The sequence below is a fragment of the Vipera ursinii genome (genome assembly GCF_947247035.1).
Source record: "Vipera ursinii genome assembly, chromosome: Z".
NCBI lineage: Eukaryota > Metazoa > Chordata > Lepidosauria > Squamata > Viperidae > Vipera > Vipera ursinii.
The window spans coordinates 52,291,599-52,318,252 of record NC_139517.1 but is presented as its reverse complement, the minus strand read 5'-3'; the positions used below and the strand labels follow the sequence as shown (position 1 = coordinate 52,318,252).

At 40.9% G+C, this 26,654-nt stretch overlaps 1 protein-coding gene across 3 annotated transcripts in view; it reads right to left on the bottom strand.

Moving 5' to 3' along the window:
* Positions 1-3,333: 3,333 nt before the first annotated feature.
* Positions 3,334-26,654, bottom strand: part of BAG1 (BAG cochaperone 1) — a 79,737-nt gene continuing 56,416 nt past the window's right edge. Inside the window, exons 4-8 of one of the 3 annotated variants that reach the window (XM_083377175.1) lie at positions 22,171-22,284; positions 19,007-19,114; positions 8,772-8,834; positions 6,445-6,525; positions 3,334-3,796 (exon numbers count right to left, since the gene is read on the bottom strand). In XM_083377175.1, coding sequence (XP_083233301.1) covers positions 6,487-6,525; positions 8,772-8,834; positions 19,007-19,114; positions 22,171-22,284 — 324 coding nt within the window. In that variant the 3' untranslated portion in view covers positions 3,334-3,796; positions 6,445-6,486. The remainder of the gene's footprint in view (positions 3,797-6,444; positions 6,526-8,771; positions 8,835-19,006; positions 19,115-22,170; positions 22,285-26,654) is intronic. The other 2 variants (XM_083377174.1, XM_083377176.1) reach the window with 2 other exon arrangements.

Here is a 26,654-nt window from a genome sequence, read left to right as displayed (position 1 = left end):
TTAACAAACCTGTGCTGGCTACTAGTTATAACTTTGTTTGCTTCTAGTTGTTCATAGGTCTGCTTTTTGATTATCTTTTCTAGGATCTTCCCAGGTGTTAATGTTAAACTGATTGGTCTGTAGTTTCCTGGGTCCATTTTTTCCCCTTTCTTGAAGATGGGAGCCCTTTTCCAATCCTCAGGTACTTCCCCGGTGTTCCAAGATATATGAAAGATGTGATGCAATGGTTCTGAGATAACATCTGCCAGCTCCTTCAGAACTCTGGGATGTAATCTGTCAGGTCCCAGTGATTTATATTCATCAAGGTTGGATAGCTGTTCTCTTACAATTTTCTTGCTTATTTTAATTTTTATTTCTACTTTGTCTTTTGCAGTGGGTATTTTTTGGTACGTTGGGATATAATTTCTTTTTGTGTGAAGACAGATGCAAAGTATGAATTAAGCAGCTCTGCTTTCTCTGTTGCCTGCTATTTCCTTGCCATCTTCTCTCTTTAGTGGACCTACAGTTTCTTTGACTTTTTTCTTGTTGTTAATCTGTTGGAAGAAACTTTTTTTATTATTATCCTTGATTTCTGTTGCAAGTCTTTTTTCATTCTGAACCTTTGCTTTCCTGACTTCATCTTTGTGTGTTCTGGCTATCTGCTGATAATCGGCCTTAGTTATGTGCCCCTCTTTCCATTTTTTTGTATTTGTCCTTTTTGTCTTTCAGTTTTTCAGAGAGAACTTTGTGCAGCCATGTTGGTTTCTTCTTGAATTTCTTGTTTTTCTTTCTCAGTGGTATTGTGCTGGTCTGGGCTTTTATGACCACATTTTTCAGTTTTCTATACTTCTTAGGTTGTATTCCCCTTTAGGATTTTCATCCATGGGATCTTTCCTAGGTTCTCTCTGAGTCAGCTCTTTTGAAGTTTAAGACACTGGTTGGGTTGTTTTCTATTGCCAGTGTTTACATTATATTAAATTCCAGTATGACTTTCACCCGATGTTCCAGCAGCTTCAACTCCCTCTATCACTTTTTCCCTATTAGTAAGACTTAAGTCCAGTATACCTTTACATCTAGTTCCCTCTTTCATATTTTGGGTGACAAAGTTGTCGGCTAGGTTAGTTAGGAATCTATTTGATCTCCCAGTTGATATCTGGATAATTGAAATCTCCCATTACTACTATGGTATGTATCCTATATACATTTGTTAACTGGTTAGTTAGATAGCCATGGACTTTTTAGTTGAGCAGCCAGAGAGTGATGGGAATACTGTAATATGGACCATTGTTGACCTATTCTCCAAGCAGACACATTTCGTACCATGCCCAAAGCCTTTCTCAGGCCAGCTCCTAGCGAAAATGTTTGTGCAATATGTTTACAGACTGGACAGGGTTCCAAAGAGGATTATCTTGGACCAGAGAGTGCAATTTACTGCAAAGTTCTGGTGGGAGTTCGTGAGCCTAGTAACTCATCCTAGGAACTTGGCTCCAATTTTCATCCCAGTACTAACAGATCAGCAGAGCAAGTGAACTCAGTGGTGGAGCAATACCTAAGGTGTTACGTAATTATCAGCAGACTTACTGGGCTGAGCTGCTGCTGTTCATTGAAGTGGCTTACAATAAATTGGTGCATAGCAACACGGGACTTACCCCTTTTAACGTTGCTATGGGGGGTTGAGTTCATAGCCATGCTGGAGCTTTTCCCCAGGAACCCATCATTGCAACACTAAAAGAAATGGGTGGACTCTCTGAGAGGCACATAGGTTATGGTGAACAAGCCACTAGGGAAAGCAAGAGAGGACTAGAAAAAGCCAATTGAAAGAGAGTCCCTCAAAGGGAGTTCAGAGTGGGTGATAAAGTGTAAAAGGTAAAGGTAAAGGTTCCCCTGCACATGCATGCTAGTCGTTTCCAACTCTAGGGGCCGGTGCTCATGTCCGAGGACGTCCCCGTGGTCATGTGGCCGGCATGACTAGACACCAAAGGCGCACAGAACGCTGTTACCTTCCCACCGTAGTGGTCCCTATTTTTCTACTTGCATTTTTATGTGCTTTCGAACTGCTAGGTTGGCAGAAGCTGGGACGAGTAACAGGCGCTTACTGTGCTATGCGGCACTCGGGATTTGACCCGCCAAACTGCTGACCTTCTGATCGACAAGCTCAGTATCCTAACCCACTGAGCCACCGTGTCCCTTGTGATAAAGTGTACTTGTCCACAAAGTATTTAAACCTAAGACAGGTCTGTAAGAAGTTGGGTCCTAAATATATAGGTCCTTTCTCCATTGTGTGGATGATAAACCCAGTGACAGTCAAGTTACAAATGCTGAGAAGTCTTAGGCAGATCCACCCAGTGTTTCATTGCAGTCTTACTAAAATCCATTTGAGATTCTAAGCTAAGGCCAGTGGAGGGATCCCTCCACCTCCAATCTTTATAAAAGGGGAGGAACACTATGAGATTAAGGATGTCTTGGACTCTAGGCACCACAGGAAAATGTGCAGTATATGTGGTGGAAGCGCTATCCCGTAGCATAGACATGTCAAACTTGCAACGTCACATGACATCGTGCAACATATCACAGCTTTTTCACCATTGCCAGCAATGGGGTGGCCGTGGTTTCCCGATGATGCGTCTGGCCCATGGGCTGGCAGTTTGACACCCCTGCCGTAGCGAATGCTGAATGGGTGGTGGCAAAGAACCTTAAAGCAACTAAATTAATAAAGAAGTTTCATGCCAGGTACCCTAAATGACCAAAGTGAAAGTGTTTTGTAAATGGTAGGTTGTGTATAATGTGTGTTTGTGTTCATTCCAGATGTATCATTCTTCCAGGGGGTCAGCATGTCAAGAGTGATTCGCTTTTCACCTAGTTTCCTCTCCGCTCTCAACTTGACAACAATCAGGAGGGGAGTAGTTGAATTGCTTGGGATGGTAATGGAATGCTAGGAATCCATCTACAGATTATGAGGCCCTGCTTCCCCCTTCAAGGTCATGCTGCACAGGTGTTTGAACAATCCAGGCAGTTCTCATAACAAAAGGAGTGTAGTTGATTGAACAACGCAACGGACTGAAGAGAATGGGCAAAGGGGGGGAATGCAAGTTTAATTATGTGGACTTTTTAGGGGAAAATTCAGAGCTGATTTTGCTTTTTTTGTGCCAATGTAGTGTATTCACACACTACTACTCTCAGCTGCTGCTGTGGGCACCCCAACCCACTGTCATACAAAGTGTGTGTGTGTGTGTCTGTGTGTAGTCATAGACATATAATCTTATATATGTGATATATATTCATACATATAATCATATATATGTCATATATTCATACACATATAATGTGGTAGGATATTTGTTGCAATGTATTACATTGTTTATTGAGTTTATTTTCAATGACAATGATAAAAGATATTTGATTTGATTCTACAACATCCATAAAAGTTATTAAAAGATAGAACAAATAAAAATATTGAAGCCTCAACAGCTGAAACATGTATGTTTATACAACGATATATTGCAATGTAAGAAAGGAAAAAATAATAAACAAATAGAGATGGGTTGTGTGTCTGAAGACTATCCTTAAATATAACCAGAATACATATAGATGAATAAAAAATAGCTAGCATGCAATGCTCTCACAAAACTCTGCTAAAACTAAAATTCTGAACACTTGAATAACTGTTCCAAAAGCAAGTTCTTTGTGCTCACAGAGCAATTCATTATCCTAGTTACTTAAAAGAGCTTCATTCTGCAAGGGCCATATTCTTTGAGTGTAGTTTATCCATTTCTTGACCAATATTTCCTTCCACTGTATCACACTGTGCAAGAAAAGCCTGAAAACAAAAATAAAGACAAAGCAATATTTTTCAAAATGTAATATTCTTACTACATTTCTAAGATAAAAGTGACAATTTAATTATTTTAGTTATTAATTATACAGTGAACACCACAGACAATTCTATTAGAGCATCTTATTCCATATAGTTATTATAATATTAACACAGTTGTCTTCCTCCCTTCCATTTTCCTTCTCCCCCCTAGTGCAGCTGTTCTTCATTTGACAAAGTAACTGATTGACAAACCATACTCAACATATAGTCCTTAATAGAACTACATCTATATGGAGGGAAGAAAGCAGAGGGGTACCCAAGGTTCCGTTTTAGGCCCAAGAATCTTCAACATCTTCATAAACAATTTAGATGAGGGATTAAAAGGGAAACTCATCAAACTGGTAGGAATAACCAACACTCCAGAAGATACTTGAACACTGGGGCCTATTTAATAAAATGAAATTCAATGGAGAGAAAAGTTTTACACTTAAGCAAGAAAAAACAAATGTACAAGTACAGATTAGGTGAAACCTGCCTCAATAGCAGTAACTGTGAGAGGTTGAAGTCCTAGTGGACAATCACTTAAATATGAGCCAGCAGTATGTGGCAGCCACCAAAAAAGCCAATACAATCCTAGGTTATATTAACAGAGGAGTAAAATCATCATGTGAATTATTACTACCACTTTATAAAGCCTTAAAAAGACGGCACTTAGAACACTGGTTTTGGTCACCATATTATAAAAAAGATGTTGAGACTCTGGACAGAATGCAGAAAAGAGAAACAAAGATGATTAGGGGTCTGAGGGTAAAACATACGAAGAACAGTTGCAGGAGTTGGAGATGCAGTCTAGTGAAAAGAAGGACCAGGGGTGATATGGTAGCAGTGTTCCAATATTCAAGGGGCTGCCACAAAGAACAAGTCAAGCAATTTTTTTAAAACACCAGAAGGCAAGAGAAAAAACAATGGATGGAAACCAATCCAAGGAGCGAAGCAATCTAGAACTAAGGAGAAATTTCCAAATAGTGAGAACAATTAACCAGTGAAATGGCTTGCCTTCAGAAATTGTGATGCTCCATCACTGGAGGCTTTCAAAAAGAGACCAGACAGCAGCTTGTCTGAAATGGTACAGGGTCTCCTGCTTGAGCAGGGGGTTGGACTAGAAGACCTCCAAGGTCCCTTCCAACTCTGTTATTCTGTTATTCATTTACCCTATTTACATCCTATTATCTTTTTTTTGCTATTTTTTCTGGAAAGAAAGATGGAATTGTACAGGTCTGTGTTTTGGTTTATGAAAGAATGGTGGCATATGCACATGGAAATAATTTTATAAATTATTATTAGTACTTCAGTTTAGAGATTAATTTTAATGGATAATTATTAATTCAATTAATTTATCATAATGCTTTTTGAAGATGGTTTCTGGAACAAATGCATAAACACACAAGCTTACACACAGAAAGGTATACAATTTTTATGTATTATTATATAAGAATATATAAGTAGTATTAAAAAGATCTATGTAATCAATAACATTTAGCTATTCTAATGCAAAAATTTGCAAGTATTAAATTATTTATTCTTCAAATATAAATGTGTATTTAACTGTCATGAAATTATGAAGATAAGAACTTGCTGGACAGGCTTCAGGAATTGTTTGCAGTGGTTCTTCTCTTTTCTTGTAACTGTTTCCAGTTGGTGTTAGTGGAGAAAGACAGGTCTAGACCTAGGTTGCTGCAGTGTGGTATGCCACAAGGTTCTGATCACTCATTTTTAACTATTACATGAAATGGCTGGGTGAGGTTATTTTTTTTTTTAAATTCCATTTATATCCCGCCCTTCTCCGAAGACTCAGGGCGGCTTACAAGCTTAGCAGTAGCCTTCATTCTATGTATATGCCTGCTTATTAGGGCTTTCACACACACACACCCCAAGCGGCATTATTAGTACCATCAGTACACTCTACTTACTTAATCAGTGTATTATTTGCTGGTCTTTGGTTTGGACTATAAATACATTTTGATTGATTGAATGACATAACTCCACCTTGGGCCAAGGATGGGATGCTATTTCAGTGCTGACTCAGTAAACGTTGCTGTAAAGCCTTGGGTGGAAACGAACTGTCTCTTAGTCAACCCTATAGTCTTGTTATATAAGCGAAAAATGATTCTGTGCTGGAGTTCTGTCAGCCTCCTGAACATACCAGACAGGAAACAAAACTTGATGAGCTAAATCTATTTTAAAGCTACATTAACCGTATCTTGCAAGTCCGAAGTTACAACTCTTCCAATGCCACTTTTAACCATTTGCAATTTCTGATTTTCTAATCTCTGCTTTACATGCAAAAGAGACTTTCTCTTTATCTTTAAAGGCAATCTATCCATTTTTGCACACTCTAAAATATTCTTAATTAGTACTTCTTCAGCTGGTAAATTTTTGTTTTTACAATGTTGGGCAAATACACTTCCTGCTGCTGTTAGTACGTGTAGTATTAAATATATGCAATCTTTCTCATAATTTGCTCCTATTATTCCTAACAAAAATCATTCTGGCTTAAAGTTTATTTTTTAGTCATTTTCTCCAACCATAAATGTATTTTAACCCAAAATCATTTTGCTTTAGGCATGTCCACCAGATATGATAATAAGTACCTGGTCTTTGTTTGCATTTCCAACAGTTGTTTGAAGTATTTTTTAAATATTTTTGCTAATCTCACTGGTGTCATATGCCATCTGTAAAACATTTTATATAAGTTTTCTTTATATGCCACTGCTTTAGATAATTTAACATTTCTTTCCTATAACTTTTGCCAGTCTTCTAATTCTATATTATATCCAAAGTTCTTTGCCCATGTTATCAGTTTCTTTTACTTGTTCTTCCTCCATCTTTAAGTTTAACAGAAATTTATAGTTTCTAATCAACTGGTTCTTACTTATAAAGCCCTACATGGCTTAGGTCCAGGATATTTGCAGGACCGTCTGCTGCCAGAAACGACTTCCCATCGCCCTGTGCGCTCACACAGAGAGGGTCTCCTCAAGGTGCCGTCGGCCAGACAATGTCGGCTGGCGACCCCCATGGGGAGGGCCTTCTCTGTTGGGGCACCTGCCCTTTGGAATCAGCTCCACCGAGAACTTCGGATGGCCCCAGATCTCCGGTCCTTTCGTCGCGACCTAAAGACATACCTTTTCCAACTGGCCGACTTGGACTGATGTTGGGGGTCTTAATCATGTTTTTAATTTTTACAGGTTTTAGTGGGGCTTTGTAAAATTTAATCTCTTTTAATATTTGTATTCGTTGTTTTTATTGTTGTTTTTATTGTTGTTAGCCGCCCTGAGTCCTTCGGGAGATAGGGCGGCATATAAGTCCCATAATTAAATTAAATTAAATTAAACTTTTCATCTGTTTTTAACAGTATCTGATCAAATTCTGTCTGTTCTTTATAAAATCCCATTGTTTTAGCATCTTTTTCATATCTCGTTTGAATTTGCAGATATGGCCACCATGCTAAATCAATACCTTGTTCTTGTAAATCTTGTCTGTCTTTCAATTTTCCTTCATTGTCCAAAATATCTTTATATGTCACAACTTTATCACAGTTAATTAAATTTGAGTAAGCAAAAGCTTCCATTGTTGAAAGCCATCCAGGTATCTTAATATATTTTTTTTCTTTTCTTTTTCCCCATTCTGAAAGAAGTGCATTCCTTATAAAATGGTTTTGAAAGTATCTATGTATTTTATTCTTTCCATACCACAGAAAGGCATGCCAACCAATTTGTAGATCATGCCCCTCCTCTAGGTACATTTATAAAGTTTTTTCCAAAGTCCATTTCTGCAAGTTGCTGGAACATAAATTGCCAGTTTACGTTGTCAAATGCTTTCTGTGCATCAAGGAATATTAAAGCCATCTGTTTCCCTGAATGAATTTCACTGTACTCTAACACATCAAGAATCATTCTTAAATTATTTTTTATCTGTCTTTTAGGTAGAAAACCATTTTGGTCTGTATGTATAAATTTGATCAAAAATTTCTTTAGTCTTTCTGCCATTACTGAGGCGAATATTTTATAATCTACATTTAAGAGTGATATTGGTCTATAACTTTTTATTTGTGTTAAATAAGAATCTTTGGGTATTAAAGTAATGTTGGCTTCAGTCCATGTATTTGGTATTTCAGCCTCCAGAAGTATTTCATTACAGTTCTTTCAGGACTGGACTTAATACATCTTGTAATGATTTATAAAACTCTGCAGGTAATCCATCTGGGCCAAGAATTTTATCATTTTATTGCCTTTTTATAGCCTCTATAATCTCCATCATTAATATTTTTCCATTTAATATTTTTTGAATATTCTCTGGAATTTTTGGTAAATCTGCTTTTTTTAAATACTGCTGTATTTTATTTTATTTTTGGAATTTCCTCTGCCTTATAAAGTATCTGATAATAAACTTTCATAATTTTTTTAATTGTATCATTTTGAAACTGTAATTCACCTTTTGGATCTTGCAGCTTGTTTATCAATTTTTTATCTTTTTCTTTTTTCAGTCTATATGCTAACCATATCCCCGGCTTGCTGGCATTTTCAAAGAAGTTCTGTTTAGCCCTTTTAATCTGTTGAGCCATTATTTCCATCTTGGCTAGATTTAATTTATGTTTTATTACCCCCATTTGTTTCTTAAGTATTTTCTTTTGTGGATCTATTAGTAATACTGATTCTAACTTTCTGATTCTTCCTTCAACTTTAACTGTTGTTGTTTCTCTTCTTTATTCTTTTTAGCAATATAAGTTACAGCCAACCCTCTGAAATATGCTTTAGCTGTATCCCACACATTTTAGCTAAATCTATTTTAAAGCTACATTAGCCATATCTTGCAAGTCCAAAGTTACAATGCTCCCAATGCACTTTTAACCATTTGTAATTTCTGATTTTCTAATCTTTGCTTTACATGCAAAACACTCTAACTTTATTATAGAACTTACCTGAATTTTTTTCACTAGCCCTTTCTTTTTTTGTTTACTATCATTAAAGTTGTCTGGTAGAATCTGAGAAGAATAAAAATAAATATCATTAAAATTGTCTGGTAGAATCTGAGAAAAATAAAAATAAATCTTGGATGAGAAGCGAAATGTCTTCAAGGAAAAACAAAGAAGTCTAGTTGCCTCTTGGAAAAGCACTTTTGGGGCAATCATGACCTGGATGACTGAGAATTTCCATAGACATCTTGGAGTCCTTGTTATTTAAAAGGTAAGTTGACTCCCACTGTTAAATGTTGAATTCTGGTAGAGCAGGCATGTCACTCATGACATCATGTGATGTCGCGTGACGTATCACGACTTTTTCCCCATTGACGGCAATGGAGTGGATGCAGTTTTGGCATGACGCATCCGGCCTGCAGGCCAGCAATTTGATATGCCTGTGGTAGAGGAATAATGGCTTCAAACGTTTGCCAACAAGGGAAAAAGAAATTCCCTGCTCCCACTTCGTCTGTGAAGAGAAATGTTAACAAATATATTTATAAATAAAGGCTTTAAAGAAGCTGACAATAAACTACTGATAAATATTTCTGAATTAGAAATAATTATTCTCTTTCCATATCCTATTAATATTCTTGAGAGAGAGGAAAAAACCTTTCTTATTTGAAATTTTTGGTCTTTTGGAATCTCTTTTCAGTATTTATAAAAGCATTAACCTAATGTCAACACAATGCTGCAGAACATCTATTTTTCATAAAGATATGAAAATTAAAGACAACTACATGAGACAAGGTTTTGAAAACAAATAGCAAAAGTACTAATAAATAATTTAGAAACAAGATTTCAAAATATTAATATCAACCACTCAAACATCTTTATGGAGTCATTTTTAATGAGCTTTTTTCACAAAATAGATACAATCAGGAAATTAATCCTGTATCATGTAGGGATAAGAATAAGATATGTTCAACAACTTTATCAGACAATAGCCCAGTATGGATGGAATTGGACAAGGGAAAGGGAGATAGGAGATCTTGGAGGTTAAATGAAAATTTGTTTAGATATGAAGAAAATGTGGAAGAATGTAAAAAATATATGAAATATTTTTTATAACAAATATGCATAAGGGTACTTCCATTGAAATGGTTTGGGATGCAAGTAAAGTTTATATGAGAGGAGTGTTAATATATTTGAATAATATAGATGTAGATTGGAATATAAGCGTAAAGAGTTAGAGGAGGAAATAAAGATGAAAGAGAAGGCTTTTATTTTGAACCCATCTAATAAGAGGGTGAAAGAAGCAATTAATCTGTTAAGACGGCAGTTTAATATGTTGATGGCAGACCAAGTGGCAACTAATTTACGGTATGCCAAACATAATACTTTTTGTAATGCTAATAAGCCAGGTAGGTGGTTAGCTTATCTGTTAAGGAAAAAACGAAAGTCACGTAATATATAGATAGAATATAAAGGTAAAGAGGTGTTTCAGCAAAATTTTATTAAAAAGGCTTTTGTTGAATTTTATTCCAAATTATATGTTAGGGATGTAACTCAAGGTTTAGATATAGATAGATATTTACAAGAAGTGAATATCCCTGTACTTACACAAGAACAAAGGGAAGGAATGAATCAACTGATAACTGTTGAAGAAATTATTTTAGCAATTAAACAATTAAAAGTGGGTAAGGCACCTGGAACAGATGGTTTGACAGCCATTTATTATAAAAACTTACAAATAGAAATGGTGAAAGTTACAACCTATTAGGGCAATATATCAGAAACAAACAGCCCAAATAATAATTAATGGTAGTTTAACAGAAGCTTGTAAAATTGAAAAGGGCACAAGACAGGGATGTCCGTTGTCACCTTTGTTGTTTGTTTTAACATTGGAAATATTATTGATCAAGATACGTGACTCAAATAAGATAAAGGGAATTAAAATAAAAGATCAAGATTATAGATTAAGGGCGTTTGCGGATGACTTGGTTATTACATTAAGTCAACTGACTGTCGGTTGTAGATTTGATGGAGATAATTTTGCAATATGGAAAAGTTTCTGGATTTAAGATAAGTAGGCAAAAATCTAAAATACTGTCTAAAAATATGACTATAGAACAAAAGGTAGTCCTAGGAAAATTAACAGGATTTGAAATTGTTAAAAATTAAATATTTAGGGGTATATATGAGTTTGGGAAAAAATATCGATATAAGTTAAATTATAAAATACCAATTTGGGCAATACCTAAACACGCAATAGAAAATATAAGTGTGGGATTTAAACATGATGTGACTACATATAAAGAAATTCTTAGAATGGAAAGGAATGTATGGCAATTAAAGTTGTTTAATATTTTAAAAGAAGAAAAAGTAGTTCAGACCTGGTTTCAGTATGGGCAGTTACAAGCTAGATGGAAAGAAGACCAGAAAATTGGTATTTTGACAACTGATGAAAATTTGGTAAAACAAATTAGAGATCAAAGTCAAGTGCATATAAGAAGGATATATAATGCATTGATAGAAATAGATTCAGAAATGGAACTTGTTAAAGATTGTATGATAAAATGGGCCCAGAATTTTCAGGAGCCAATAACGATGGATATTTGGGGAAAAATTTGGGTCAGAAATGTAAAATTCACACAGGCAAAAAATTTAAGAGAGAATTTTTATAAAATGTTTTATAGATGGCATTTAGATCCTAAAAAATTAGCATGTATGTATCCAAATTATCAGCCTAAATGTTGGAAGTGTGGTTGTGATGATGCAACGTATTATCATGTATGGTGGACTTGCAAAAAAGTTAAAGCTTTTTGGATTAAAATTTGGTGGAATATGCAGAAAATATTTAAGAAAAAGATAAGGTTTTCTCCAGTTATTTCTGTTGGGTATTATTACAGATTGTATTGTTATAGAAACCAAATTGATGTTGAATTTAATAATGGCAGCAAGACTTTTGGTATCTCAATATTGGAAGAAGGAGGACCTGCCTACGATAGAAGAGTGGACTTTTAAGGTTTCAAACCTGGCAGAAATGGCAAAAATCTCAGCATATTTGAAAGAACAATCGCAACAGAGATATATTTTGGAATGGAGAAGATGGATCGATTATATTCAGAATAAATATGGGACTAAAAAGTTTCATTTAGCATATAAATGAGCATTAGTATTATAAGATGTATTATTATTTAGTTATTATTATTTAGTTATTTAGTTATGTTTAAGGGGAGTTAAAGTGCGATAGAATTTAAAGTGTTTTTTTTAGTTGGTTAGCATATTTTAGCTTAAGTTTGTAAAAGTTAATACCCTGTATTCAGCTCTGGGAAGTCGGGGGAGAGGGGGAGGGAGGGGAAGGGGGGAGGAGGAGGGAGGGAGTTTATGTTTTTAAAATGTATTTTAAAACTTTTCAATAAAAAAAAGAACACAAGAAGTGATAATACTGCTTAATTCTGTACAAATGAGGCTACACTTGGAACACTGCATCCAAATCTGATCACCATGATACAGTGAAGATGCTGAGACCCTAGAAAGAGTGCAGAGAAGACCTACAAAGGTAAGGAGTCTGCAGGATAAATCATATGAGGAATGATTAAGGGAGCTAGATATGTCTTCAAATTTGAAGGAAAAAATTAGGGGTGACATGATAGCTGTCTTCCAGTACATGAGGACCTGCTTATTCTCCAAAGCTCCTAAGGATGGGAGAAGAAGCATTGGGTAGAAGCTCATTAAGAGAGATACAACTAGGAACTAAGGAGAACAATTAACCAATGGAACAGCTTGCCTCCTATAGCTGTGGGTGCTCCATTGCTGGAGTCTCAAAGGTGTTTTTTGAAAAGGCAACTGGACTGATTTTTTTTGAGGAAGGAGAAGAAAAAGATATTTTGCTTCCTGTGTAACCAAGCTTCCTGGATGGGAAGCAAAATGTCTTTTTCTTCTCCTTCCTGAAAAAAATCAGTCCAGCTGCTTTAAAAAAACACACAAAACACACACACACACCTTTGAGAAAACTATGACCTGATGACTGAGAATCTTCATAGACATGCATTGCTGGAGGTTTTCAAGAAAAGACTAGACAACCATTTGTCTGGACAGCCATAGCAGAGGGGTTGGACTAAAAGACCTTCAAGGTCCCTTCCAGCCCAATGATTCCATTCCATTCTATTCCATCCCATCCCATCTCAATCACTACACCACATTGGCTCTCTTTAGCTTCTCAACATCATGAAAATCTTATTATTGCTGAGTTTATTAAAATCTATTTTGTGCAAGTCTAAGCTATGTGTTTAACTACACACAGTTTTCCTTAAAATCAAGAATTCTTTTGATGTTCCATTTCATGTATAGTTAGATCTAAACTATTCTTCACTTGATGCCTTTTTTACCCTCTGAAGAAAGAAGTTGTTCATAGGACAGATCAGGAATCTCTAACAAGGGCCATAACTGACTTTGTTCCCAGTAGATATATTAGTTTAATGAAAATCCCTTTCACTATCGCTTCATTTCCACTGAAAGATCTGCAATTTGTTTCTTGGAAAATATTGTATCATTTAGTTTCTTTTTGGATAGATGAGTGAGGTTATATACCAACATGAGACTTAAAACATGATACTTAAAACATTCTTCTATTTACTCATTTTTAATTTTAATTTAGAAATCCACTTGCCCTAGCGCAAAGCACAAACTTGCATCAAAACCATCAACCATGACTGCAGGGGAGTGTCAGCTTACAATCAAGAGTTCTATGAGCTGGCCTGCCAGCTAGCCAATTAGCCGGAAGACATCCTGATAGAATGTTTCTAAGATAGGCTCAACAATATGTACACAACACCTGCATTTCGCGGAGAGCCCCCTGCACTCTACACCTGTGGTATGTACCAGCTAAGGAGGTGGAAATCAACTTGGCCAGGTATCAGAGCCACAATGCCCACAGATGGCACTGTTCCTCCGCCCTGGAGAAGAAGGATTCCCCAAGAACACCTGGATGCCCATACGCCAACTCATTGGCTGCTTCAAATGTGGGAAGGGCACCATGCCGCCGACTTGCCAAAACAATCCCAAAACCCAGTGGCAATGCTAGGAAGAAAGTGGGAAAGCTCAGCCCGAGGGCCCACAAGAGGGTGTTGGAGGGACTCAAAATCACTGAGTTCTCCCTGCCTAGCTACGGAGATCAGGGAACTCCAACCATACTGGAGAGGAGCAACATGAACTCCAATAATGTCTCCCTGGTAAGTCGCCCTTGAACCTTGTCACCATTCCAGTCTAGCTGATTGTGCCGTCATCGGGCGCCTAGGGGAAGGTGTTGGCTTTACTGGACTCGGGCTACACAAGATGTATGGTGAGTTCTTAGGTAGTAGAGAGTTCAGATACTGGTTGTCTATATATAAAAATAATGATATAAGTGTGCCAGTTAGATTTATGGGCTGATGTTTTGGAGGTATAAGGTTTTCCCTCATTTCTTTGATGTAGAAGTTAAACAGCGAAAGATTTAAAATATACTTTTGTTTAACATCTTGAAGATAAGTGCCACAGCAGAAAGCTGACCAGAATGGTCAAGCCTTAATTGAATATATATGTTATTAAGCAATATTTTTATGAATGCCAGCAGTTTACTAATATCAATTGAAGCTTCTAATTATTTTTTACACAATTTTTCTCCAGAAATGGAGTCAAAGCTTTTAAAAAAATTAATAGATAAAGGTAAAGGTTCCCCCGCACATGCGTGCTAGTCATTTCCAACTCTAGGGGGCAGTGCTCTTCTCTGTTTCAAAGCCGAATAGCCAGCACTTGTCCAAGGACGTCTCCGTGGTCATGTGGCTGGCATGACTAGACGCCAAAGGCGCACGGAACGCTGTTACCTTCCCACCATAGAGGTCCCTATTTTTCTACTTGCATTTTTACGTGCTTTCGAACTGCTAGGTTGGCAGAAGCTGGGACGAGTAACAGGCGCTCACTCTGCTATGCGGCACTCGGGATTCGACCCGCCAAACTGCCGACCATCTGATCGACAAGCTCAGTGTCCTAACCCACTGAGCCACCATGTCACTTTAAAATTAATAATGCAGCATTGTGAAATTTATTTGCCAGAATGGACCAGCAAATGGCCACATGACACTGCCCATTTCATCCTGGCTGACCCACCATAGCTGTTTGTCTACGGCTGATATATCACCGCCACAACTTCACTGCTTCTCCAAGACTGCCTAATCATGGCTGATGCATTGTATCCCAAGTCTTCACAGTCAATTCCTCCAGAGGACGATTAAATGTGCCTCTAGCATTTCTACCTCACTTTTGGCATGCGCCTGATGGGGAGAGGCACCGGGGCATTGGCAGGAGCAGTGCTGTAAATCAGCGGTGGTTTAGCAGGTGCTGGGGGGCTGCGGTGCCATGTTTGCCAGCAGCATTTGGATGATGAGGGGAGGGGTGACAGAGAGGCTTTGCCAGCAGCATTTGAATAGCGGTGTGTGTGTGTGTGTGTGTGTGTGTGTGTGTGTAACAGAGAGGCTTTGCCAGCAGTGATATTACCACATTTGGGGCATTAAATTCTCACACAACTTGGGGAAAAATCTATTAGTTTGGGGTCAGGGAGGGAAGGTCAAAACGTGTGCATGCAGGCATCAGGCGCAATGAGTAGCCTCCCATATGCCACCATCCCCTTAGTTTGAAGAATGAGGGTTTGGCCCCCATGCAGGTCTACTGGGGCCACAATCCCATGCCACCAAACATGCCCTCCCAATATGCCTTTTCCCCCTGACCCAATATATCTCTTCATTCAGAATCTGCCCCTTTTATTTTCCACACCTGAAACATCTCTTGCACTTGTTTTTGCACTGTGAAGTTCTTTGCACTGGGGGGAAGGGGGAAATTTAACAGCTGCCTTGAAAAAAGGGGGCGATCACCATCCCAGCAAAAGCAGATTAAAAGTGGGCTGGGGGAGATTGGCAGGAAGGCAGCCACAGCTCCAACACAGTGTGTGTGTGTGGGGGGGATGCTCATCCCAGTTGGTTGGCTACCAGAATCCATCACAGCTGCTGAACTTTGACGAAAAGAAAGCCAGAAAGGAAAAAAAAGGGAAATTGGGAATCATTGAAAAGTAACCAAGCAGCAACCTGAAACCTATCTTTCCAGTGAGAGACACACACCAATGCACACATCTTTCCATGGCCAACCCCAAAGTTCATCCCAGTTGAACTAACAAATGAAACACGATTAAACATTAATGTTTAATTTAAACCCATGGAAGGGGTATGCACGTTGGTATGTGTATCTTTCTGGAAAAATAGATTACAGATCCTGGTCATAAGAATAGTACATTTCAGCCACTCTTTTCATCTCCCACCCTGAGCTATCCAAATGCTGCTGGCAAAGCCTGTCATCCCCTCCCCTTGCCATCCAAATGGTGCTGATGAATGTTACACCCCAGCCCCCCTTATATCGCCACTGCTTTCCAGCACCGCTCCTGCCAATGCCCCTGTGCCTCTTGTAGTTGGGCACAAACCAAAAGCGGGTCAGAAGTTAGAAGCACCAGAGGCGCATTTAATCATCCACCAGGGGAATTGGTCGTGAAGGCCAATTCTCCCATTCAGGCCCCCACAGCCACCAGGTATTGTGCAAGGCAGCTATAGCATTCCTTGGGTACCATTGGTGAAGATGTAAAGCTAAGTATCATCAGTATATTGATGATATCTCATCCCATTGTGTTGGATGATCTCACCCAGTATGTAGAAGCTAAAAAGGAGTGGAGAGAATACCATGCCCTGTGGAACCTCACAAAGAAGCAGCCTATTAACCCATATTGTAACTGGTCATGGAGAAAGAAACTAAATTGGTGCAACACTGTACTTCCCAGTCCCAAATCTGGCAGCTGGTCCAAAAAGTGATGGTTGATGGTATTGAAAGCTGCAGAAAGGTCAAGAAGAGCAAGAAAGGATGGACTGCCTCTATTATACTGTCAGCAGAGATCATTGACTAGTATGACCAATGTTGTTTCTGTCATATGACCAGGTCTGAAACCTGATTGAAAGGAAGCTAGGTAATCTGTGTCATCCAAGACCTTCTGGAGCTGCAATGCAATCATTTTTTCCATCACCTTGTCTAGAAAGGGAAGGTGGGAAACTACATGACAATTGTCCAGTACAGTAATCCCCCAAGTATGAACATTCATTTAGCAAGTTTTCACAAAAACAAATTTATTCAGAAACGGTACTTACATTAGAAATTCAAAATTGTGAGCAAAAAGAGGGCTCTATAGCCATGTGACTTGGATTCAGTTACTGCTGCAAGCCGTGGCCATTTTTAACTCTGTGACTTGCCTGGGCCAGTCAGGTTACGAATGCAATTTCCTGAAGTCAGGAGGGGATGTTTTGGTCCCTGGTCAAGACTGGATAGGCATTTATCAGAAATATTTTGTTGTGAGAACAGTGGGTTAGACTAGATGACCTCAAGGTCCCTTCCATCTCTATTACTGTTGCAAACTGAGAGTTCTGTAAATCCCTCCCCCATCTCACTTTCTGTGCCTGGCTGGAGACTCTTAAGCTAAATAGTGGCAAGTGGGTTGTTTTTTGTTAAGCACTTGCTCTGGGCAGCTGAAAATGCTTGAACTAACTACAATAGCAGCAGTTGGAGGTTTTTTTTAAAAAAAAAAGCAAAAAAGCAATTGCAATGGCTGCAAGCCCAGCTTGGAGGCAGTTTAGTTCCTGAGCTGGCTGCACCACAAATAGCTAATGGGCAGGCGGCAGGAAAGCTTTTCAGTTCAATTAACTGAACTGAACGTGGCAGCGATCGATTAGCAAATCGGAGAAAATAGTAAGTCAGACCTTCATTCATTTAACAACCTATTTCATTCAATTATGAATTTGATTTTAAAAATTTGTAAAATTGAGTCTGAGTCATTGATGAATTTTTGATTTACAACCCTAATGGGCAGGGTCCATAAGGTTCGTACTTCAAGGACTACCTGTACAGTGAGGTCTAATGATGGCATCTTGAGGGAGAGACAGACCACGGCCTTTTTAAAGGATGTCGGGAAATTCCCCTGCTGCAGTGATACTTTAATTGTTCCTTGCACCCAACCCACAATTCACTGTTCTGGAAGTTTTCAATAATTAAGCGGGACAGAGATCAAATAAGCAAGTAATTGCACTGACAGTCCCAAAGATCCTACCTACTTCATCAAACTGCTCCCACATAATAGGGTAAGTCCATTCCCTGGGCATTTCAAATGGAATTACAATACACTTGGACTCCAATCAAGAGTGAATCTGAGTGATTTTATCCATCAAGTGTTGCACAAACTCTTCTGTGAGGCCCTGAAGATCGTCTGAGACTTTTCCCAAAGGTGGGACCAGATGCCCTGAACAAGCCCAATGGGTGACACTCTGTGGATGCAATGTGCAGAGAAATACTGACATTTCACTGCTTTTATTGTACAAGGTACACCTTAATCACAGCTTTAATACGTGTTTAGTTGGATTCGTTCTTTGTTTTCCACCAATGTTGCTTTTGTCGTCAACTCTTTTCAGTTCCTTGTGGACCATGGGGAATGTTGGGGCTGATTTGCCAGGGGAAGCCACATAAGTGTAATTCTGTTCAGGACTTTCCAGCCTCTGAGGGCTTGACAGTCTGCATTAAAAATGGCTAACATTAAACTTAACTAATAAAATGCAGTTTTCTCAAAAGGAGATTTTACAACTAATGATTTAAAACAGGGGTGTCAAATTGGTGGCCCATGGGCTGGATGCATGTGCAGGCCACGCCCACCCTGGCTCCACAAAAGCAAAAAAAGTCACAATACGTCGCAATATGTGATTGAGTTTGACACCCGTGTTTTAAAACAACAAGATTTGGTTATAAGACACCTATAAAGCCATGGCTTATCTTCCAAAATCATGTCCATAAACACCAAGAATTTAATTGAAAATAAAATAAATAAAATGGCCAAAATCTCATGAGAATTTGACATTCCACAAAACTTCATAAAATCTGGATATGTAGTTCAGCAAATCTTGTGGATTTAAAAGTCTTTTAACAATTCAGAAGATTTTGTTGAGGTGAGGGAACTACTTAGATCATTGAAGGTTGGCAACGTCTGTGACAAGGTACTATATCACTATAGCGATTATTATAAATTTATTTATGTTGACTATTATGATTAACCATGCTTAATAACTCTGATATCAACATCATTTAAAATTAAAGAACTGAGATTTCTTTCAGTTAACCATAATATGTTGTCATTATTTACTTACAATAGCATCTATTTGTTCCAGAATTTTCATAAACTGCTCAGCAATTCCCTTTATCCGCTTATCCAACTGACTAAGAGCTTCAGTTTGATTATTCTTTGCAAGAAAATCCTATATGAAAAATACACTGTTTACATTATGCTTATTCATAAGTTAATTGGAATAGGCATTTTTATTATTACAGCTATAAGAGCTATGTACCTATAATATCCATAATTCCGTAACTAATTCCATGTATACAACAGGCAATGTGTGTCCACCTTTCTATGCAGAAAAGCACTGACTCATATGAATATAAATGAAATTTACTAAAATACATCAGTAAGCATGGTACACCATTGATTACATTTGTTCATCAACATCACATACTCAAACTGGGCTGAGGAACCGACCAGGTGGTTCCGCCCCAGGCGCCTAATGGACCCAGAACGGTTCCAGATGGTGCTTGGGTCTATACCCATCACTCTCACAGCCTGGCCGATGCCTTGCTGGATGCCTGGGAAAGGGCGGCCACCAAGGCACTCGACCGTGTTGTACCCTTGCGACCCCTGACCCAGCGCAGATCCCGCTGGGCTCCATGGTTTTCTGTGGAGCTCCGGGAGATGAAGCGTCGGAGACGGGGTCTAGAGAGCGGTTGGAGGTCTAGCCGATCCGAATCTGACCGATTGCAGTTAAGAACCTTTATAAGGTCTTATCTTGCTGCGATGAGGACAGCGAAGGTTAACTACTTCACTGCCCTCATCGCATCCGCAGATAATCGCCCGGCTGCACTGTTTAGGGTAACTCGCTCCCTTCTTAACCAGGAGGTGAGGGAGGACCCCTTACAGGGGTGGGCCAAGGAATTTAGTCATCATCTGACAGACAGAATTGCTCAGATCCGGGCCGGCTTAGACTGACTGGGCGGAATCTAACGTGGAGGAATCGGACGGTCTTGAGCATGTTATCTGGACTGAGTTTGATCCTGTTTCCCCTGATGATGTGGACAGGATTATGGGGAAACTGAGCTCCACCACCTGTTTGTTGGACCCATGCCCCTCCTGGCTGGTTTATGCGGCCCGGGAGGAGACACGAGGCTGGTTCCAGGCAGTAATAACTGCTTCCTTGAAGGAGGGTATCTTCCCCTCCGCCTTAAAGGAGGCGGTGGTGAGGCCCCTCCTCAAGAAGCCTGCCCTGGACCCGGCTGTTTTAAATAACTATCGTCCGGTCTCCAACCTTCGCTTTCTGGTGAAGGTTGTTGAGAGTGTGGTGGCGCACCAGCTTACTCTGTTCCTGGAGGAAACTGATTATCTGGACCCATACCAATCGGGTTTCAGACCTGGGCACAGCACAGAGACAGCATTGGTTGCGCTGGTGAATGATCTCTGGCGGGCTCGGGACAGGGGTTGTTTCTCTGTCCTAGTCCTATTAGACCTCTCAGCGGCTTTTGATACCATCTACCATGGTATCGTACTGCTGCGACTCAGGGGTTTGGGAGTGGGAGGCACTGTTTTACGGTGGTTCTCCTCCTATCTCCTGGGCCACTCGCAGTCAGTGTTGACAGGAGGGCAGAGATCCGCCCTGAGGCCTCTCGTTTATGGAGTTCCTCAGGGGTCGGTTCTGTCTCCCCTCCTGTTCAACATCTATATGAAGCCGCTGGGCGAGATCATTCATGGTTTCGGGTTGGGGTATCATCAGTATGCTGATGATACCCAACTTTTTTTCTCCACCCCGAACCAACCTAGTGATGCCCTCGCCGTGATGTCCTGTTGCCTGGAGGCAGTCCAGGTCTGGGAGAAACAAGCTTTGTCTCAATCCTGCCAAGACTGAGTGGCTATGCATACCAGCATCTCGGATTAACCAGACTATTCCAAATTTAACGATGGGGAGTGAGGTGTTACCCCCCCGTTGATAGGGCTCGCAACTTGGGCGTCCTCCTGGATTCATGGCTCAATTTTGAAGATCACATAGGATCCGTGACCAGAGGGGCTTTTGCCCAGGTTCACCTGGGGCGCCAGTTGCGACCCTATCTGGACTGAGATTCCCTACGCACAGTCACCCATGCACTACTGCAATGCTTTCTATATGGGGCTGCCCTCGAGGACCACTCGGAGGCTTCAGCTGGTGCAGAATGCTGCTGCGCGAGTTGTGATGGGGGTTTCCCGATACTCCCATGTAACACATCTACTCCGCGAGCTACATTGGCTTCCGGTTGCCCTCCGGGTGAGATTCAAGGTGCTGGTGATGACCTATAAAGCCCTAAATGGCTTGGGTCGAGGATATTTGAGGGAACACCCACTGCCGGCATCAAGTTCCTTTCGTCCTGTGCGCTCCCACTTGGAGGGCCTTCTCAGGGTGCCACCTGTAAAAGACTGCCGGCGGATAACACCCAGGGGGAGGGCCTTCTCAGTGGATGCGCCTGCCCTTTGGAACCAGCTGCCCGTGGAGCTTAGGACTGCCCCCGACCTTCGGTCATTCCGCCGGGACCTGAAGACCTGGCTCTTTGAGCTTTCCGGCCCAGGCTGAGAGTTTTTTTCCCCTCCCCCTCAGGGATCAAATTTAATTATTGTAACTGTTTTTAACTCTTGTATTGTATTGATGTTTTTAAATACTTTGTAAACCACCCTGAGTCCTACGGGAAAAGGGTGGTATATAAATTCAATAAACTTATAAACTTAACTTATAAACTTCCTTTATGTGCAGGCTTCTGTTCTCTCATATTTTCTTCTCTCCCTACTGCTATACAAGCTGGCTGTCTTCTACCTCAACTCTGAATCTATACAGTCCTTCCCCAATATCACATGTACAGATCACACAGTCTTACAATTCCACAACATTAATTGGGAGAGTTACATTCAGATATAGGCTCTATTATAATGTTAATAACACTCATAGTCGAAGAAATATCACTCTTCTCTCACTGGGACTGCCTTCCCAAATCTCAGTTTGATTAAATCTATCACAATTCTAGAGTAAAATATGCATGATCTGTGTTACACCTACACACATCTCAGAGTCATACTTCCTGAGCCCTACATATTATATAGCAATCATTCTGAAGAAAATTCATTTTCATATTCATATATACTTTTGACCATACATTTTGCTAGATTTTGTCAGATTCTAAATTGACAAATCTATACCTGACTTTTACAAATATATATTAACTATTGAAATGTAAAGTAACTTACTTTCTGAATCTCTCTAAGCTCTTTATTTACTTCATCTATTTTTTTAGCAAGATGTTCCACTGATTTCTCCAAAACTTTTAATTTCTTTAATTCAGTCTCCTCCTCAGGACTGTTCTGTTAAGAGAAGAAAACATTACTATCATGAAGTACTTGGCTTGCTGGGGTGGATGCTTTCATATAAAAGGCAAAAATATTATAATCACAGAACAATATATAAGGGAACAACTGAATAAATCACAACAAAATTTGCAGTAAAACATACGATGAGCAGGCAGCTATATGACATAAGTACATGCTATTCCATTTGGCCTTAAATGGATGCCTAATGTTATAGTCCAAATGACGGAGTATAACTGCTCTGCAATCTATGGGGAAAGTGAGATGCTTAGCTAGTTTTTCTGGTTTCAAATTGCTACATATTTGCCTATAGATAGGTTTCTGAAGCAGATAACAATCTCCAATTGTCAAAATCTAAAGTTTTTGCTTTAGTACAATCCCTGCTTGATTACTGATGCTACAATAAGTTAAAATATATTTATGCCTAAAAAAGATAGGGCAATTTGTTTCATGACATCTTCCAAATTTTCTTAGAAGCAAGTATGTGATTGCATTGTAGAATCATTGTATTAACAGATGTTGAATATTATAGTACTAATATATTATTTTGCAAACCATTTTTGCATATTTGCTAACCAAAATATTATCCTTTTCTTTAGCATGTTTCAGGATTGACTGATATGATTGATGGGAAGAAAGTACAGTTACCTTGAGTCTGAAGCAGCAGACTCTTGAAATAACAGAATATCCAGACAACCTTAATGGCCAATATTAAAGGGCTTCACATGACCATAGTGGACGGATGATAAATGCCCAGGGAGGTTTATCTCTCTTTTTTCAACTTAATAACAGAAGAAAAAGGCATTCCTTTAGTTTATATGATTCTCCTTGGTAAGGGACAGTCCTAAAATCACCCCAGAAGATCCTCCAGATAGCAGTAGTCTGGAAGAAGCTTCAGGAACTGTGCTTCAGAGTAGCTGGTAAGCTGTTCAGCTGGGGGTGGGGCTGAATCACTTCATTGTTGAAAAAGAAACCATTTTGGAATTTATTTTTCAAACAGAGAGTAAATTGTGCCTTTCATTTCTTAATTTTAGCTAAGAGAGGCTTGTTTTAGTCACAGTCTGCTATGACTAAATTCACCATTTTTGAGTCTTTATTGTTATAACAAGGAAGAGGGTTGCTGAAGGCATGCTAAAATAAGTATGGAGTATCAATTTTTAAAAAAATTGATGGAGAAACATAATGGAAATCTGTGACTTTATTTTACTACACATAAGTAATCTGTTGCTTTGAACTGCTCTATTGTGGATGACTGAAACTTTTCAGTTTTTATGAACTCTGGCTAGGAATCAATAACTACTTTATAAAAACATTATTCTTTGACCACAAGAGGGAGCTAAGAGAATGGTTAAAAACAAGTGCCATATTTTCCGGCGTATAAGACGACTTTTTAACCCACAGCCCGGTCGATGCCTTGGTGGATGCCTGGGAAAGGGCGGCCACTGAGGCACTCGACCGTGTTGTACCCTTGCGACCCCAGACTCAGCACAGATCCTGTTGGGCCCCATGGTTTTCCGTGGAGCTCCGGGAGATGAAGCGTTGGAGACGGGGTCTAGAGAGCGGTTGGAGGTCCCCCCGGTCTGAATCTGACCGATTGCGACTAAGAGCCTTTACAAGGTCTTACCTCGCTGCGATGAGGACGGCGAAGTCTAATTACTTCCCTGCCCTCATCGCATCCGCAGATAATCGCCCAGCCGCCCTGTTTAGGGTGACTCACTCTCTCCTTAATCGGGAGATGAGGGAGGACCCCTTACAGGGGTGGGCCGAGGAATTTAGTCATCATCTGACAGACAGAATTGCTCAGATCCGGGCCGGCTTAGACTGACTGGGCGGAATCTAACGTGGAAGAATCGGACGGTCTTGAGCATGTTACCTGGACTGAGTTTGACCCTGTTTTCCCCGATGACGTGGACAGGATCATGAGGAGACTGAGTTCCACCACCTGTTTACTGGACCCGTGCCTCTCCTGTCTGGTCTATGCGGCCCGGGAGGAGACACGAGGCTGGTTCCAAGCAGTAATATCTGCTTCCTTGAAGGAGGGTACCTTTCCCACTGCTTTGAAGGAGGCAGTGGTGAGGCCCCTCCTCAAGAAGCCTGCCCTGGATCCGGCTGTTTTAAATAACTATCGTCCGGTCTCCAACCTTCGCTTTTTGGCGAAAGTTGTTGAGAGTGTGGTGGTGCATCAGCTTCCTCTGTTCCTGGAGGAAACTGATTATCTGGACCCGTACCAATCGGGTTTCAGGCCCGGGTACAGCACGGAGACGGCATTGGTCGCGCTGATGAATGATCTCTGGTGGGCTCGGGACAGGGGATGTTCCTCTGTCCTAGTCCTTTTAGATCTCTCAGCGGCTTTCGATACCATCGACCATGGTATCCTACTGCGGCGTCTCAGGGGGTTAGGAGTGGGAGGCACTGTTCTACAGTGGTTCTCCTCCTATCTACTGGGCCGCTCGCAGTCGGTGTTGACGGGAGGGCAGAGGTCCGCCCCGAGGTCTCTCGTTTGTGGAGTCCCCCAGGGGTCGGTTCTCTCTCCCCTCCTGTTCAACATCTACATGAAACCGCTGGGCGAGCTCATTCGTGGTTTCGGGGTGGGGTGTCATCAGTACGCTGATGATACCCAACTTTTTCTCTCCACCCCGAACCAACCCAGTGATGCACTCGACGTGATGTCCTGTTGCCTGGAAGCAGTCCGGGTTTGGATGGGGAGAAACAGGCTTTGTCTCAATCCTGCCAAGACTGAGTGGCTATACATACTGGCATCTCGGATAAACCAGGTTGTTCCACCACTAATGATGGGGGGTGATGTGTTACCCCCCGTCGATAGGGCTCCCAACTTGGGCATCCTCTTGGATTCACGGCTCAATTTTGAAGACCATATAGGAGCCGTGACCAGGGGGGCTTTTGCCCAGCTTCGTCTGGTGCACCAGTTGCGGCCCTATCTGGACCGAGATGCCCTACGCACAGTCACCCATGCGCTCGTGACCTCCCAGCTAGACTACTGCAACGCTCTCTACATGGGGCTGCCCTTGAGGACCACTCGGAGGCTTCAACTGGTGCAGAATGCAGCTGCACGAGTTGTTATGGGAGTTTCCCGATACTCCCGTGTAACATCTCTTCTCCGTGAGCTGCATTGGCTTCCGGTTGCCCTCCAGGTGAGATTCAAGGTGCTGGTGATGACCTATAAAGCCCTAAATGGCTTGGGCCGAGGATATTTGAGGGAACACCCACTGCTGGCATAAAGTTCCCTTCGTCCTGTGCGCTCCCACTTGGAGGGCCTTCTCAGGGTGCCACCTGTAAAAGACTGCCGGCGGATAACACCCAGGGGGAGGGCCTTCTCAGTGGGTGCGCCTGCCCTTTGGAACCAGCTGCCCGTGGAGCTTAGGACTGCCCCCGACCTTCGCTCATTTCGCAGGGATTTGAAAACTTGGCTTTTTGAGCTGTCTGGCCCAGACTGAGGGGTTTTAATTATTTATTAATGGGGTTTTAGTTTAAATTCAGGGACTTAATTTAATTTTAGTTTTAATCGATTTTAACTTTGTATGTATGTATTTTTAATTTTTCCCTGTAAACCGCCCTGAGTCCTACGGGAATAGGGCGGTATACAAGTTTAAATAATAAATAAATAAATAAATAAAATCTTCTCAAAAGTCAGGGGTCGTCTTATACGCCCAGTCGTCTTATACGCCGGAAAATAGTAAATCAATCCTTGGGAGCGGAGACCTTAGTGGAAACGGACAAATCCAGCGCTCGAGAACGGTGAAAGACGGCCTCCTCATAAATAAACCGACCAGCCCAACCGAGGCTGAGGCTCCAGCTTACCGGCGTCCTAGGGCAGCAGCCCTTTTTTTTTGGAAGGGAGCGGGAGTTAAGCGCGTGCCAAGCCGCTGGTGCTCCACGAGCACGAGAGCTCAAGGGAGTGCGGGAAGCCAGGCGGAGGCCGACCTGACATGTTCGTGCAGAGCTAAGCTTCACCTGACCCTGGGAGTTTAACTTCAGGGTGTGGTGCCGCGGCAGACCTACAGCAACACCTGCCCAGGAAGGCGCAGCTTGGGAATTGCAACAGGCAGACCGCAGTGGAAAGCTGGCGCTGGGGCTTCAGCAGCCCGGGGTCGCCCCTCCACCCTGAAGTAGAAGGCGGCCTTGGGGAGGGTGTGTGTGTGAATCTTAAACTTGCGGCGCAGGGCTGAGCCCGTTTCTTCCCCCCCCACTCCTCCACCGCCCTGTTCATTAACTAACCTATGGAAAGGACTGCCTTCTTTCAGACCTGGTGCCTTCCTGAAGTGTTGGGCCACAATGCTCGTCGCTCCTGGCCGAAACAGCCAGCGTGTGTGGCTGAAGTAGAAGGGGGTGCCAAGGCGAGAGGAGAC